At 33.9% G+C, this 17,062-nt stretch overlaps 1 protein-coding gene and 1 non-coding gene across 2 annotated transcripts; both read left to right on the top strand.

The window, feature by feature from the left end:
- The first annotated feature begins 5,151 nt into the window (after positions 1–5,151).
- Positions 5,152–5,223, top strand: Trnad-auc (transfer RNA aspartic acid (anticodon AUC)). The gene has a single exon. It is a non-coding gene; the product is annotated as a tRNA-Asp (tRNA).
- Positions 5,224–5,992: 769 nt separating this feature from the next.
- On the top strand, positions 5,993–16,901 carry LOC140054952 (scavenger receptor cysteine-rich domain-containing protein DMBT1-like). The gene is made up of 7 exons (XM_072100094.1): positions 5,993–6,125; positions 10,845–10,991; positions 11,325–11,630; positions 13,071–13,376; positions 14,224–14,532; positions 14,905–15,210; positions 16,588–16,901. The coding sequence occupies exons 1-7, from the start codon at positions 5,993–5,995 to the stop codon at positions 16,899–16,901; spliced, it is 1,821 nt and encodes a 606-aa protein (XP_071956195.1).
- The last annotated feature ends 161 nt before the right edge of the window (positions 16,902–17,062 follow it).

The following is a 17,062-nucleotide window of genomic DNA, read 5'->3' on the forward strand; positions in this document are numbered from 1 at the left end:
TAAGACAATTGAGCAGAGGTGTTTTTATAGTCCTGGTTCACGCTAGAAATTGTAATGGAATCATGGTTCACGCTAAACAGTTGTTATTGGGAGAAACCAATCGTGTCAGTCTGTGTAAGAAATTATCGATGTGATAGGGCGATCTCAATCTTCATGCTTGGTTCCCAAGATGAAACACAAGGACGTAACGCAAGTGATTTGACCAATCACAAGCGTTGGATTATTCGAACTGTCGCTTGTCATTGGTTAACTTGCTTGCTGTGCGCCTCTAGTGTGAACCAATAGTCCACTAATCTTAATCTGGTTATTATGATTGGAAACCGATTTTGATCAGCCCTAGTATGTATTGCAAATCAGGGTTACCGGTAAAATGACGTCAGTAATTTTGTGCGTGTGAACAGGGAATTTATTAATGCCCGTGATTGGTGACCGTGTGTAAACAGAGCCTTGGCAGTGGCATACTCATTGGGCATACGTATGTTTAGCATAATTTACATTAAAGTGCGCAATATGTATTGCGACAACTGTATTATTCACTTACTCTGTTCGCTATCAGATTTACTTTACATTATATCGGATATCGCCCTGAGTTATATCGGATTTATTAATCGGATATCCTGTAAGTGGTCACCTCCCGTACGCGGCCACTTTTCCTGGTACCAAGGGTGGTCGGTTACGGGAGGTTCAACTGTATAAGCCTCATATTGTTATTGTCCGATTTTTGTAACGAATATTACATTTTGTTTGACGAAATCTGGCAATTAAACATTTAATATAATAGTACTATATGCACATATTATTAAGGTATCATTGTCTTATGGAGTCATATTAAGCAATTGTGTCAACAAACAAAATGGTTAAAATTTAATTATGCCATAATATTCTCGTAACATGCGTCTTATATATTATATATATATATTTAAAAAAATTCTATCTACTATAGTATAGAAATTTTCGAAAAATTGAAATACTAAAATGTCGACCCTTTTTGACGTTACATTGACATGCGCAGAATCGCATAAAATTTCGACCTTTTTCTGTTTTGAGAAAAAGTCTGTAAAATATGGAAATATACATGCATATATAGCAATATTAGGGCATATTAAAAGAAATTAAAAAACGCCATATTTTGGGTGATTTTGTTGGTTACTATGACTCTATAAGATGATGATAACGCAATATAATATGTGCATATATGGCAATATTATTGCAGGATAATTTAATTTTAAATAGTCGATATTTTGGCCATTTTAAAAAAAATCCCTGTTTTCGAAAAATTACCAAATTTCGACCCTTTTATTTTCTGCCATAACTAGTTACTATGACTCTATAAGACGATAATAACGCAATATATGTGCATATATGGCAATATCATTGCATAATAATTGAATTTTAAAAAGTCGATATTTTGGGCATTTTTCGAAAAAATTCCTGTACTATAGAACAGGTTTTTTTTCAGAAAATGGCAAAATTTCGTCGATCCTTTTATTTTTCGACAAAACTGTGTATTATGGCTCTGTAAGTTGTTGCAAAGCAATATATGCGTATATATAGCGATATTATCGCATAATTATTGAATTTTAAAAAGTCGATATTTTGGGCATTTTTCGAAAAATGGCAAAATTCGACCCTTTTATTTTTCGACAAAAGTGTGTATTATGGCTCTATAAGTTGTTGCAAAGCAATATATGCGCATATATAGCAATATTATCGCATAATTATTGAATTTTAAAAAGTCGATATTTTGGGCATTTCAAAAAATGACCAAATTTCGACCCTTTTTTTTGGTCTAGTTACTATGACTCTAAAAGATCATGATAACGCAATATATATTGATTTATTACCTTTTACACTACACTGAACAACAACTGTGTTTTTTTTTATGAATGAGATGACTCCGAATCAGGCTTTTTTTCCCCAAAAGTCGTGTCTGGTTATTATAGGCTAATGAAAGTTACGATGTCAAAATTAACATTTAAGTAAAATTGTGTACAATTTATTATCTGGCATAAGATCTTTGTCAATAGTAAGTGAGTAACTAGTCTAGTTACACACTTGCCCCAAGTCCCTCTTTTTTATGTTAGTCCACCAGTTGGCTCTTTCGATGTTTGTCTGAAATAGTTTCAAGTCAAGTAGTATACGTATGAAACGCCAAAAGATATATCCTTTTATTAATATTCAGTAAAACTCCGCCTATAACCTCGACCTTACATTCATCAACTTGTTTCCCATTAATTAAGTATGAAACTAAATAAAAAATTTTTCTCTCTTTGGTTTGGTGTGTGCCTCTCATCATATACATATATATATATATATATATATGTTGGGGCGACTTTTTCTCATTCTCCCAGATTTCCTCATCTTTATCGTTTCAAAAATTAATTAAATAATTTTCAGTGTATCACCGGGCGGTTTGGAATTTATTTCTATGCCTGTTGTGTTTATAATATATATATATATATAAGTTTAGAATTAATGTTCTGTGCCTGATTTGTTTATATATATATATATTTATTCTGACTTGTCAAGCCTCCACTGATTGTGAGGGCGTTTGTTGTATGAGAGAATGTATCTGGTGGGTGAAAATCTGTGATAATACCATACATGGCTCTGTGGTCTAGTGGTATGATACTCGCCCTGTAAGCGAGAGGTTGCAGGTTCGAATCCAGCCAGAGACATTTGTTCATACAACTAAAAAATACGGAACTTTCGCCAATGAGCTATGCTCGACGCGATTATGAGATCATGTTCCGAATATGAGCACTGTTTCTATAATTTACAGTATGATTTATATATAATTTACACAGTGCTACGCAACATCATTGATTTACATATACACAATATTATTTAAAAAACCGTTGCGAATTAAAGTTGGAATTTATTCTGACTTGTCAAGCCTCCACTGATTGTGAGGGCGTTTGTTGTATGAGAGAATGTATCTGGTGGGTGAAAATCTGTGATAATACCATACATGGCTCTGTGGTCTAGTGGTATGATACTCGCCCTGTAAGCGAGAGGTTGCAGGTTCGAATCCAGCCAGAGACATTTGTTCATACAACTAAAAAATACGGAACTTTCGCCAATGAGCTATGCTCGACGCGATTATGAGATCATGTTCCGAATATGAGCACTGTTTCTATAATTTACAGTATGATTTATATATAATTTACACAGTGCTACGCAACATCATTGATTTACATATACACAATATTATTTAAAAAACCGTTGCGAATTAAAGTTGGAATTTATTCTGACTTGTCAAGCCTCCACTGATTGTGAGGGCGTTTGTTGTATGAGAGAATGTATCTGGTGGGTGAAAATCTGTGATAATACCATACATGGCTCTGTGGTCTAGTGGTATGATACTCGCCCTGTAAGCGAGAGGTTGCAGGTTCGAATCCAGCCAGAGACATTTGTTCATACAACTAAAAAATACGGAACTTTCGCCAATGAGCTATGCTCGACGCGATTATGAGATCATGTTCCGAATATGAGCACTGTTTCTATAATTTACAGTATGATTTATATATAATTTACACAGTGCTACGCAACATCATTGATTTACATATACACAATATTATTTAAAAAACCGTTGCGAATTAAAGTTGGAATTTATTCTGACTTGTCAAGCCTCCACTGATTGTGAGGGCGTTTGTTGTATGAGAGAATGTATCTGGTGGGTGAAAATCTGTGATAATACCATACATGGCTCTGTGGTCTAGTGGTATGATACTCGCCCTGTAAGCGAGAGGTTGCAGGTTCGAATCCAGCCAGAGACATTTGTTCATACAACTAAAAAATACGGAACTTTCGCCAATGAGCTATGCTCGACGCGATTATGAGATCATGTTCCGAATATGAGCACTGTTTCTATAATTTACAGTATGATTTATATATAATTTACACAGTGCTACGCAACATCATTGATTTACATATACACAATATTATTTAAAAAACCGTTGCGAATTAAAGTTGGAATTTATTCTGACTTGTCAAGCCTCCACTGATTGTGAGGGCGTTTGTTGTATGAGAGAATGTATCTGGTGGGTGAAAATCTGTGATAATACCATACATGGCTCTGTGGTCTAGTGGTATGATACTCGCCCTGTAAGCGAGAGGTTGCAGGTTCGAATCCAGCCAGAGACATTTGTTCATACAACTAAAAAATACGGAACTTTCGCCAATGAGCTATGCTCGACGCGATTATGAGATCATGTTCCGAATATGAGCACTGTTTCTATAATTTACAGTATGATTTATATATAATTTACACAGTGCTACGCAACATCATTGATTTACATATACACAATATTATTTAAAAAACCGTTGCGAATTAAAGTTGGAATTTATTCTGACTTGTCAAGCCTCCACTGATTGTGAGGGCGTTTGTTGTATGAGAGAATGTATCTGGTGGGTGAAAATCTGTGATAATACCATACATGGCTCTGTGGTCTAGTGGTATGATACTCGCCCTGTAAGCGAGAGGTTGCAGGTTCGAATCCAGCCAGAGACATTTGTTCATACAACTAAAAAATACAGAACTTTCGCCAATGAGCTATGCTCGACGCGATTATGAGATCATGTTCCGAATATGAGCACTGTTTCTATAATTTACAGTATGATTTATATATAATTTACACAGTGCTACGCAACATCATTGATTTATATATATATATATATATATATATATATATATATATACATATATATATATATCCGTCTCACAATGGACTTTTTACTGCCTGTGTGAGCGCACAATGGCATGCGTTCTGCCATTGCCATATATATATATATATATATATATATATATATATATATATATATAAACAAATCAGGCACAGAACATTAATTCTAAACCGCCCAGTGATATACTGAAATTTAATTAATTAATTTGAAACGATAAAGATGAGGAAATCTGTGAGAATGAGAAAAAGTCGGTTTAGAATTAATGTTCTGTGCCTGATTTGTTTATATATATAAAAGTATCTCTTCTGAGATCCCGCCTCGTGAATAAAAATACTGTAAGATGAGGGCGTATCAATTTGATCTCTGGTGCGCGTGCGTACAACCGAGGACTAGTGCTGTTCCGCCGTTCCACGCCGAGAATGTTAAAGAGTCGCTATCCAATCGAGTTCGAACAATACCATGAAAGCCCCAGTGGTCTAATGGTTAGGACATCTGCATATCAAGCAGACGGTCCGAGTTCGAGTCTCGGTTGGGGCGACTTTTTCTCATTCTCACAGATTTCCTCATCTTTATCGTTTCAAATTAATTAATTACATTTTAGTATATCACCGGGCGGTTTAGAATTAATGTTCTTTGCCTCTTGTGTTTATATATATAAAAGTATCTCTTCGGAGATCCCGCCTCGTGAATAAAAATACTGAAAGATGAGGGCATATCAATTTGATCTCTGTTGCGCGTGCGTACAACTGAGGACTAGTGCTGTTCCGCCGTACCACGCCGAGAATGTTAAAGAGTCGTTATCCAATCGAGTTCGAACAATACCATGAAAGCCCCAGTGGTCTAATGGTTAGGACATCTGCATATCAAGCAGGCGGTCCGAGTTTGAGTCTCGGTTGGGGCGACTTTTTCTCATTCTCACAGATTTCCTCATCTATATCGTTTCAAATTAATTAATTAAATTTTAGTATATCACCGGGCGGTTTATTCCCATTATATTCATTTTCTCATTTAGAATGTTCAATTCTTGCAAACATTCTTAAACAATATGTTACCTTCAATTGCATTTATCCTTTGTTCTAAAAAACCTTTCTATACACTTTCTTAGAAAATAATCAATAGTACAAATAGTAAATTCACATTCATTACTGTTTATCTTCAATCTATATATGCAATTACTTAACAAAAACAATTAAATATTAATATCAACCACTAAGCAAAGTAATACACCTGGTGAACTGATTTATCTTAATTATTTAAACTCTTTTGCAACAATACTAAAAGAAACAATATTATGTCAAACGTTGAGATGACTTTGGGAGATAAAGTTTACTACGCACATCACGGTACTGAATTGCGTAAGAAGATGTTTGTCTTTAAAGTGGTAATCATATTGATGGAGTTATCGTTTTCTAGTTGTGCTGATGTTGATTCAAATTCCGGTATGATTACTTCTCTTAATATTTATCATTTCTAATAGATTTTATAATATAGTAGGGCATTATAATAATTGATGACCTTTTCAGAATTTGTGGCAGGTCTAACCATCCTTATTTTACAACATTTATTATTCTATAATGTTTTATTGAAATGAAATGAAAATATTGTTTCGAACTAAACATTTTACCTTTATCATAATTATACTGTGATCAAATTCTTTAGTTAATGTTGTCAATAGTTTACCTTTCAGTGAACAAATAGTAAAATTTGAATTGCAAGAATTTTTCCCATTTGTTCATAAACTAATATTTTGCTCTATTTTGTCCACCTTTCGATGTATTCACACACTTAAGGCCGGTTCACACTGAGCGCTACACGCGCGTCAAGCGTCAAACCGAAACAACTCGCGACTAAGCTTGAAAAAGTTGCCTATGTTGGGGAGCAACAACTGAAAATATAACATACACTATATACCGTATTTATAAGCTGTCTGCGAGCTGTACAGTCTTAAGATCATTTCATAAATTTGTCAAAACACATTAAAGTATTATTGTATTTCCCAGAATATATAACATTTTATCATTATTGTTATTGGTGCAGAATATTTCCCATAGATCTAACTCATTATGCTAAATTAAACAAAACACGTCTCAATTTCCCCGCATCATCATCATCATTTCGTCGTCGGTCGTCGCAATCCGTCGCAGAGACAGTACATTACATTTTCTGTGTAGGTCTAGGCCTATATGGTTACAAGAGACACGGAGACAATGGCTATATGAAACTAATTTACATATTATTCAGGTGTAAGCAAACATAACATCTAACTCATTATTCTAAATTAAATCTTTTGTTTTTAGTCATTAGTTTTAGAACATTAGTTCTTCTCTTATACATTGCAATGCATCTCAACTAAATATAAAGTGAGATATGTCCTCCATGCTTCCACATTTCCATAATGTAGATAATTTTCCTCGGTACATTTTCTTAATAATTTAAAGGTATATATAGTATTGGAACGGACTTCACATTTAAGACAATAAAATAAGTCTTCGATTTTAATTTCACATACAAATTGTTGATTACCTAAAATATTTTGTTTTAGTAAATTAAACAAACATTGGTTCGAATGTTAGTAACAATTAACTGAAGCGAATTTATACGCGCAGAGGCTCCGCAAGTTCAGCATTCTCCACGTTTAGAGTTAAAAATCGACTGACGCTTGTCACATTCGATTTCATGTTCCCCCTGATGATATTGTTTTTTGCCATTTGGTGTGTGTTCTTTCGCGTGTGGATTGCTCAGTGCGTGCACAATACGTAGCAATATGGAGCTTTGATTTGCGACGACCCAATTAGGTCAGGTCAATCGATGTGTCGTCGATCGCCGCCTCCTGGACCTACAAACCATTATAATGTGTGTAGGTGGGGAGCGTCCCAATTTCACCGCATGCGAACAATGAATAAAATGACATCATTTCGTCGTCGGTCGTCGTATAGCTCCCTATACCCTCGCAAAGACAGTACTTTTAATATTACAAGAGAAACGGAGACAATGGCTACTATTATGAAGCTAATTTACATAATATTAAAGTTAAGGTAATACAATTAACATTTTCCTTTCCTTGACATAATTTCATTAAACATCCACATACAGTACAACTCTTCTTAACAACATTTTTTTCAATCTTCTATCAACTAAAAGTCGTAGTTAGTCATGTCTCGGGTCACATTCTATGGTCACCGTACAGATAGGCTACTACATCAGTACTTCTATGAATGGATGACTAGTTGGTGACAAGAACGCTAGTTGGTCATACCCAGTACCGTTTTGATTTTACGATCATTCGGGAAACCACCTCACGACGATACTATTATTCAAATTAAACACTCTCTTTTCGTTAAAGTAATACAATTAACATTTTCCTTTAGTGTCAAATTAAATTTCAACTTCGTATTATCACATACGATTGTTAGGTCACACTTTATAAGATTTGACTGGTTTTAATCGCCGGACATCACTTCCATTTTGTATGCGTATTATCACATACGATTGTTAGGTCACACTTTATAAGATTTGACTGGTTTTGATCGCCGGACATCACTTCCATTTTGTATGCGTATTATCACATACGATTGTTACGTCACACTTTATAAGATTTGACTGGTTTTAATCGCCGGACATCGCTTCCAATTTGTATGCGTATTATCACATACGATTGTTACGTCACACTTTATAAGATTTGACTGGTTTTAATCGCCGGACATAACTTCCATTTTGTATGCGTATTATCACATACGATTGTTACGTCACACTTTATAAGATTTGACTGGTTTTGATCGCCGGACATCGCTTCCATTTTGTAAGCGTAATATCACATACGATTGTTACGTCACACTTTATAAGATTAGGCTGGTTTTAATCGCCGGACATCGCTTCCATTTTGTATGCGTATTACCACATACAATTGTTACGTCACACTTTATAAGATTAGGCTGGTTTTAATCGCCGGACATCACTTCCATTTGGTATACGTATTATCACATACGATTGTTACGTCACACTTTATAAGATTAGGCTGATTTTAATCGCCAGACGTCACTTCCATTTTGTATGCGTATTATCACATACGAATGTTACGTCACACTTTATAAGATTAGGCTGGTTTTAATCGACGGACATCGCTTCCATTTTGTATGCGTATTATCACATACGATTGTTACGTCGCACTTTATAAGATTTGGCTGGTTTTGATCGCCGGACATCACTTCCATTTTGTATGCGTATTATCACATACGATTGTTACGTCACACTTTATAAGATTTGACTGGTTTTAATCGCCGGACATCGCTTCCATTTTGTATACGTATTATCACATACGATTGTTACGTCACACTTTATAAGATTTGACTGGTTTTGATTGCCGGACATCACTTCCATTCTGTATGCGTATTATCACATACGATTGTTAGGTCACACTTTATAAGATTTGATTGATTTTAATCGCCGGACATTGCTTCCATTTTGTATGCGTATTATCACATACGATTGTTAGGTCACACTTTATAAGATTTGACTGGTTCTGATCGCCGGACATCACTTCCATTTTGTATGCGTATTATCACATACGATTGTTACGTCACACTTAATAAGATTGACATCGCTTCCATTTTCGTTGCTTATTATTACTAACCATTGCTACGTCACACTTTATAATATTTGGCTGGTTTTGTCGCCGGACATCGCTTCCATTTTGTATGCGTATTAGCACATACGATTGTCTTTATAAGATTTGGCTGGTTCTGATCGCCGGACATCACTTCCATTTCCGTTGCATAGTATCACATACGATTGTTACGTCACACTTTATAAGATTCGGCAGGTTTTGATCGGCGGACATCGCTTCCATTTTCGTTGCATAGTATCACATACGATTGTTACGGCACACTTTATAAGATTCGGGAGGTTTTGATCGGCGGACATCGCTTCCATTTTCGTTGCATAGTATCACATACGATTGTTACGTCACACTTTATAAGATTTGACTGGTTTTGATTGCCGGACATCACTTCCACTTTGTATGCGTATTATCACATACGATTGTTAGGTCACACTTTATAAGATTTGACTGGTTCTGATCGCCGGACATCACTTCCATTTTGTATGCGTATTATCACATACGATTGTTACGTCAAACTTTATAAAATTCGGCAGGTTTTGATCGGCGGACATCGCTTCCATTTTCGTTGCATAGTATCACATACGATTGTTACGTCACACTTTATAAGATTTGACTGGTTTTGATTGCCGGACATCGCTTCCATTTTCGTTGCATGTATCACATACGATTGTTACGTAGCACTTTATCAGATTTGACTGGTTTTAATCGCCGGACATCACTTCCATTTTGTATGCGTATTATCACATACGATTGTTATGTCGCACTTTATAAGATTTGACTGGTTTTAATCGCCGGACATCACTTCCATTTTGTATGCGTATTATCACATACGATTGTTATGTCGCACTTTATAAGATTTGACTGGTTTTAATCGCCGGACATCACTTCCATTTTGTATGCGTATTATCACATACGATTGTTACGTCACACTTTATATAAGATTTGACTGGTTTTAATCGCCGGACATCACTTTCATTTTGTATGCGTATTATCACATACGATTGGTAGGTCACACTTTATAAAATTTGACTGGTTTTGATCGCCGGACATTGCTTCCATTCTGTTGCATATGATCACATACGATGGTTACGTCACACTTTATAAGATTTGACTGGCTTTGATCGCCGGACATCCCTTACATTCTGTATGCATATGATCACATACGATTGTTACGTAACACTAAGATTCGGCAGGTTTTGATCTCTGCACATCACTTTCATTTTCGTTGCATAGTATCATATTACTATTTTATCTAATTGTCGCATTTGATAATTTAAAGATTATAAGCAGTAATTACTATAATTAAGTAATAATAATTTAATTTAAGGCTTCAGTAAACATTTTCCGCAAACTATATATTTACTTATTTGTAGGGCAGAATATTATTACCCCTCACTTTAAGAATACCGTGCAAAAGTACTACTACTACTGCACCACTACCACCCCTACCACCACTACTACTAACATTCAGTAGGATTAATAGCAGTATACATTTAAATAAAGAAATGTTTTAAACTATATTGTAATTGTTGTTATGCAGACATTAGACTTGTGGATGGCAGCAATATTTATGAGGGGCGAGTTGAAGTTTACGATGGTACAGAATGGGGTACAATATGTGATGATGACTGGGACAATACACACACACAATACAAACTTCGAATTCAAATTCATTTATTGCAACTGAGTAAACATTGTTGAACTTACAAAAGTACTGGTAAAACATTAATAAATATGAAAAATACAAATTCACATACATGAAAAATACATCAACATATTTACAAAGGCAAAAGTAAATTATATAGTTATCTAATAGTTATTTTTATTTATTTATTTTGGTTCAAGTTCCGGTACATTTATTTATCATAATTTAATATATATTATACAGTAATAAAGTACAGGAGGAGTGTTATTTATCTAATTGTCATTATTGGATAATTTAAAGATGATAACAGTAATTAATATAATTAATTAATATTACATTTATAAAGAAACTTGTACATTTGTTTAATTTTAATAGTAAACATTAGACTTGTGGATGGCAGCAATATTTATGATGGGCGAGTTGAAGTTTACGATGGTACAGAATGGGGTACAATATGTGATGATGACTGGGACATTAACGACGCTCAGGTTGTATGTCAACAATTAAGACTAGGACAAGCTATCCAAGCTCCAGGGCAAGCTCATTTTGGTCAAGGGACTGGTCCGATTATGCTTGATAATGTTCGGTGTTCAGGAAATGAGACATCTATCACAGACTGTCCTAATAATGGAATGAGGGCACACAATTGTGGACATTCTGAGGATGCTAGTGTTGTTTGTGGTAGGTAAAGTAGAAACTGTATAAAAAGGATCACTAAATACAGACAACAACAATACTCTAAGGCCAAGACACTTTTTTAACTAGGAAATGTCAATATGTTTATCTCAGTTTAAAAAGAAAATGTGTTTTTTTTCATATTTTTGTTCATTGCCACCATTCAGACTTTGTGTCCTTTGTATCCTTACTTTGTGAGTGGCCGAGCGGTTAAGACAGTCGAACCGTAATTACGTAGCCATAACATCGGCAGGGGTTCGAGGCTCACTCACTCCATGGTTCTGGTGGTAGAACGAGTCTTCTCGGATAAGGACTATAAACCGTAGGTCCAGTGTACACAACTAGCTCGTGTGCACTTTAAAGAACCTAGTACATCTTTCGAGACGAGTAGGGGGTTACCCCGGTGTACTAGTACGTCACAGCCACGGATCACCAGCTGGACACTCTGGGAGACCAGTCTTTGACTGAAGAGGTCACCCAGTATAAATATATATTTCAATCAATCAATCCACGTCCCAGTTATATTACTCATTAAATGTTAAAATAAAAACGTTAAGCAATTTCAAGTTGTTACTCATCTTATAAAATAATGGGCAGTTTGTCAGAGTTGGAAAACAGAACCAGTTGTTATTTTTATTTGGTTTCAATCTCAAAATCATAATTTGAAATTTATTATCCATTTACACATTTTCATTCATCATTTAATTTTATATCTGTTCATTTTATATCTGTTCATTTTATATCTGTTCATTTTATATCTGTTCATTTTATATCTGTTCATTTTATATCTGTTCATTTTATATCTGTTCATTTTATATCTGTTCATTTTATATCTGTTCATTTTATATCTGTTCATTTTATATCTGTTCATTTTATATCTGTTCATTTTATATCTGTTCATTTTATATCTGTTCATTTTATATCTGTTCATTTTATATCTGTTCATTTTATATCTGTTCATTTTATATCTGTTCATTTTATATCTGTTCATTTTATATCTGTTCATTTTAGTTCATTCAATTTTTACAAAACAGTAGACATAAATGTTAAAAGGTACCAGAAAATAATAAATAATAATGAAGATAATGTTATTTAGTGATGAAAGCTTAAAATGTTTCTATGGGCAGATATTATCTCATATTAAGATATACCTCATCATTTAATTATTCTTTATATTGAACAGATTTTAAATTTAGGAATAAAGTGTTTAATAGCAGTAATTAATAATACTATATTAGGTACCCTTACAATGGACGGGCGCCATCTTATGATTATTTTAAGGTTCGGGAATCAAAAAGATATTACAGTAATATAATGTAATGTCCTGAGATACTTGTGTCAGATTTACATCAGCTATTCAAATAGACTTAACGAGAGTATAGCTTCACAGTGAGAGATATATCAATATAAGAACTGATTTTAACTTGTACCTTTTGTTTCATTTAGTAAACATTAGACTTGTGAATGGCAGCAATATCAATGAGGGACGAGTTGAAGTTTACGATGGTACAGAATGGGGTACAATATGTGATGATGGCTGGGAAATCAACGACGCTCAAGTTGTATGTCGACAATTAAGACTAGGACCAGCTACACAAGCTCCAAGGCAAGCTCATTTTGGTCAAGGGACTGGTCCGATTATGCTTGATGATGTTCAGTGTTCAGGAAGTGAGACATCTATCACAGACTGTCCTAATAATGGAATGAGGGTACACAATTGTGAACATTCTGAGGATGCTAGTGTTATTTGTGGTAGGTAAAGTAGTAACTGTAAAAAGGATTAACACAGAAAACAACAATACTGTAAGGCCAAGACAACTTTTTTAACTAGGAAATGTTTATCCCAGTTGAAAAGGAAAATCAATTTTGTTTTGTTCATAAGCTAATCTTTTTAATATTTTTGTTTATTTCCACCATTTAAATTTTTATTCACGTCCCAGTTATATTCATTAAATGTTAAAATAAAAACGTCAAGAAATTTCAAGTTGCTACTCATTTTATAAAATAATGGGCAGTTTGTCGGAGTTGGAAAACAGAACCAGTTGTAATTTTTATTTGGTTGCAATCTCAAAATCATATTTTGTTTAAGAAATGTATTGTCCATTTACACATATTCATTCATCATTTAATTTTATATCTGTTTATTTCAGTTCATTCAATTTTTACAAAACAGTAGACATAAATGTAAAAAGGTACCAGAAAATAATAAATAAACTAATAATGAAGATAATGTTATTTAGTGATGAAAGCTTAAATGTTAAAAATATTTCTAAGGGCAGATATTATCTCATATTAAGATATACCTCATCGTTTAATTATTCTTTATATTGAACAGGTTTTAAATTTAGGAATAAATTGTTTAATAGCAGTAATTAATAATACTATATTAGGTACCCTTACAATGGACGGGCGCCATCTTATGATTATTTTAAGGTTCGGGAATCAAAAAGATATTACAGTAATATAATGTAATGTCCTGAGTTACTTGTGTCAGATTTACATCAGCTATTCAAATAGACTTAACGAGAGTATAGCTTCACAGTGAGAGATATATCAATATAAAGAATTGATTTTAACTTGTACATTTTGTTTCATTTAGTAAACATTAGACTTGTGAATGGCAGCAATATAAATGAGGGACGAGTGGAAGTTTACGATGGCACAGAATGGGGTACAATATGTGATAATGGCTGGGACATCAACGACGTTCAAGTTGTATGTCGACAATTAAGACTAGGACCAGCTATCCAAGCTCCAAGACAAGCTTATTTTGGTCAAGGGACTGGTCCGATTATGCTTGATGATGTTCAATGTTCAGGAACTGAGACATCCATCACAGACTGTCCTAATAATGGAATGAGGGTACACAATTGTGGACATTATGAGGTTGCTAGTGTTATTTGTGCAGGTAAAAACACACACACTAAATACAAACTTCGAATTCAAATTAATTTATTGTAACAAAGTAACCATTGTTGAACTTACAAAAAGTACAGGTATATAAATATGAAAAATATAAATTCATGTACATCACCACCAAAATACATCAACATATTTACAAAGGCAGAAGTACATTATATAGTAATCTAATAGTTATTATTTTTTATAAATTTATTTTGGTTCAAGTTCCAGTATTTATCTATCATAATTTAATAGATATTATAATAAAGTACAGAGTAGTGTTATTTACCGTGATAATCTAAATATAATAACAGTAATTATTATAATTAATTAATATTACATTTATAAAGAAACTTGTACATTTGTTTAATTTTAATAGTAAACATTAGACTTGTGGATGGCAGCAATTTCTATGAGGGGCGAGTTGAAGTTTACGATGGTACAGAATGGGGTACAATATGTGATAATGGCTGGGACATCAACGATGCTCAAGTTGTATGTCGACAAATAAGACTAGAACAAGCTATCCAAGCTCCAGGGCAAGCTCATTTTGGTCAAGGGATTGGTCCGATTATGGTTGATAATGTTCAGTGTTCAGGAAGTGAGACATCTATCACAGACTGTCCTAATAATGGAATGAGGGCACACAATTGTGGACATTCTGAGGATGCTAGTGTTGTTTGTGGTAGGTAAAATAGTAACTGTATAAAAAGGATTAATAAATGCAGACAACAACAATACTGTAAGGCCAACACACTTTTTAAACTAGGAAATGTTAATATGTTTATCTCAGTTTAAAAGGAAAATGTCTTTTTTCATATTTTTGTTCATTGCCACCATTCAGACTTTGTGTCCTTTGTATCCTTACTTTGTGAGTGGCCGAGCGGTTAAGACAGTCGAACCGTAATTACGTAGCCATAACATCGGCAGGGGTTCGAGGCACACTCACTCCATGGTTGTGGTGGTAGAACGAGTCTTCTCGGATAAGGACTATAAACCGTAGGTCCAGTGTACACAACTAGCTCGTGTGCACTTTAAAGAACCTAGTACATCTTTCGAGACGAGTAGGGGTTACCCCGGTGTATTAGTACATCACAGCCACTGATCACCAGCTGGACACTCTGGGAGACCAGTCTTTGACTGAAGAGGTCACCCAGTATAAATATATATTTCAATCAATCAATCCACGTCCCAGTTATATTACTCATTAAATGTTAAAATAAAAACGTTAAGCAATTTCAAGTTGTTACTCATCTTATAAAATAATGGGCAGTTTGTCAGAGTTGGAAAACAGAACCAGTTGTTATTTTTATTTGGTTTCAATCTCAAAATCATAATTTGAAATTTATTATCCATTTACACATTTTCATTCATCATTTAATTTTATATCTGTTCATTTTATATCTGTTCATTTTATATCTGTTCATTTTATATCTGTTCATTTTATATCTGTTCATTTTATATCTGTTCATTTTATATCTGTTCATTTTATATCTGTTCATTTTATATCTGTTCATTTTATATCTGTTCATTTTATATCTGTTCATTTTATATCTGTTCATTTTATATCTGTTCATTTTATATCTGTTCATTTTATATCTGTTCATTTTATATCTGTTCATTTTAGTTCATTCAATTTTTACAAAACAGTAGACATAAATGTTAAAAGGTACCAGAAAATAATAAATAATAATGAAGATAATGTTATTTAGTGATGAAAGCTTAAAATGTTTCTATGGGCAGATATTATCTCATATTAAGATATACCTCATCATTTAATTATTCTTTATATTGAACAGATTTTAAATTTAGGAATAAAGTGTTTAATAGCAGTAATTAATAATACTATATTAGGTACCCTTACAATGGACGGGCGCCATCTTATGATTATTTTAAGGTTCGGGAATCAAAAAGATATTACAGTAATATAATGTAATGTCCTGAGATACTTGTGTCAGATTTACATCAGCTATTCAAATAGACTTAACGAGAGTATAGCTTCACAGTGAGAGATATATCAATATAAGAACTGATTTTAACTTGTACCTTTTGTTTCATTTAGTAAACATTAGACTTGTGAATGGCAGCAATATCAATGAGGGACGAGTTGAAGTTTACGATGGTACAGAATGGGGTACAATATGTGATGATGGCTGGGAAATCAACGACGCTCAAGTTGTATGTCGACAATTAAGACTAGGACCAGCTACACAAGCTCCAAGGCAAGCTCATTTTGGTCAAGGGACTGGTCCGATTATGCTTGATGATGTTCAGTGTTCAGGAAGTGAGACATCTATCACAGACTGTCCTAATAATGGAATGAGGGTACACAATTGTGAACATTCTGAGGATGCTAGTGTTATTTGTGGTAGGTAAAGTAGTAACTGTAAAAAGGATTAACACAGAAAACAACAATACTGTAAGGCCAAGACAACTTTTTTAACTAGGAAATGTTTATCCCAGTTGAAAAGGAAAATCAATTTTGTTTTGTTCATAAGCTAATCTTTTTAATATTTTTGTTTATTTCCACCATTTAA

The sequence above is a fragment of the Antedon mediterranea genome, chromosome 7, assembly GCF_964355755.1.
Source record: "Antedon mediterranea chromosome 7, ecAntMedi1.1, whole genome shotgun sequence".
In the NCBI taxonomy this organism is placed as follows: domain Eukaryota; kingdom Metazoa; phylum Echinodermata; class Crinoidea; order Comatulida; family Antedonidae; genus Antedon; species Antedon mediterranea.

What these genes read in the sequence shown, in the direction of transcription:
- LOC140054952 (XM_072100094.1), top strand. Translation starts at nt 5,993, where the DNA reads ATGACTTTGGGAGATAAAGTTTACTACGCACATCACGGTACTGAATTG. An exon ending in GGATGCTAGTGTTGTTTGTG is followed by an intron (nt 11,631 to 13,070) that starts GTAGGTAAAGTA and finishes TGTTTCATTTAG; the next exon opens with TAAACATTAGACTTGTGAAT. An exon ending in TGCTAGTGTTATTTGTGCAG is followed by an intron (nt 14,533 to 14,904) that starts GTAAAAACACAC and finishes TAATTTTAATAG; the next exon opens with TAAACATTAGACTTGTGGAT.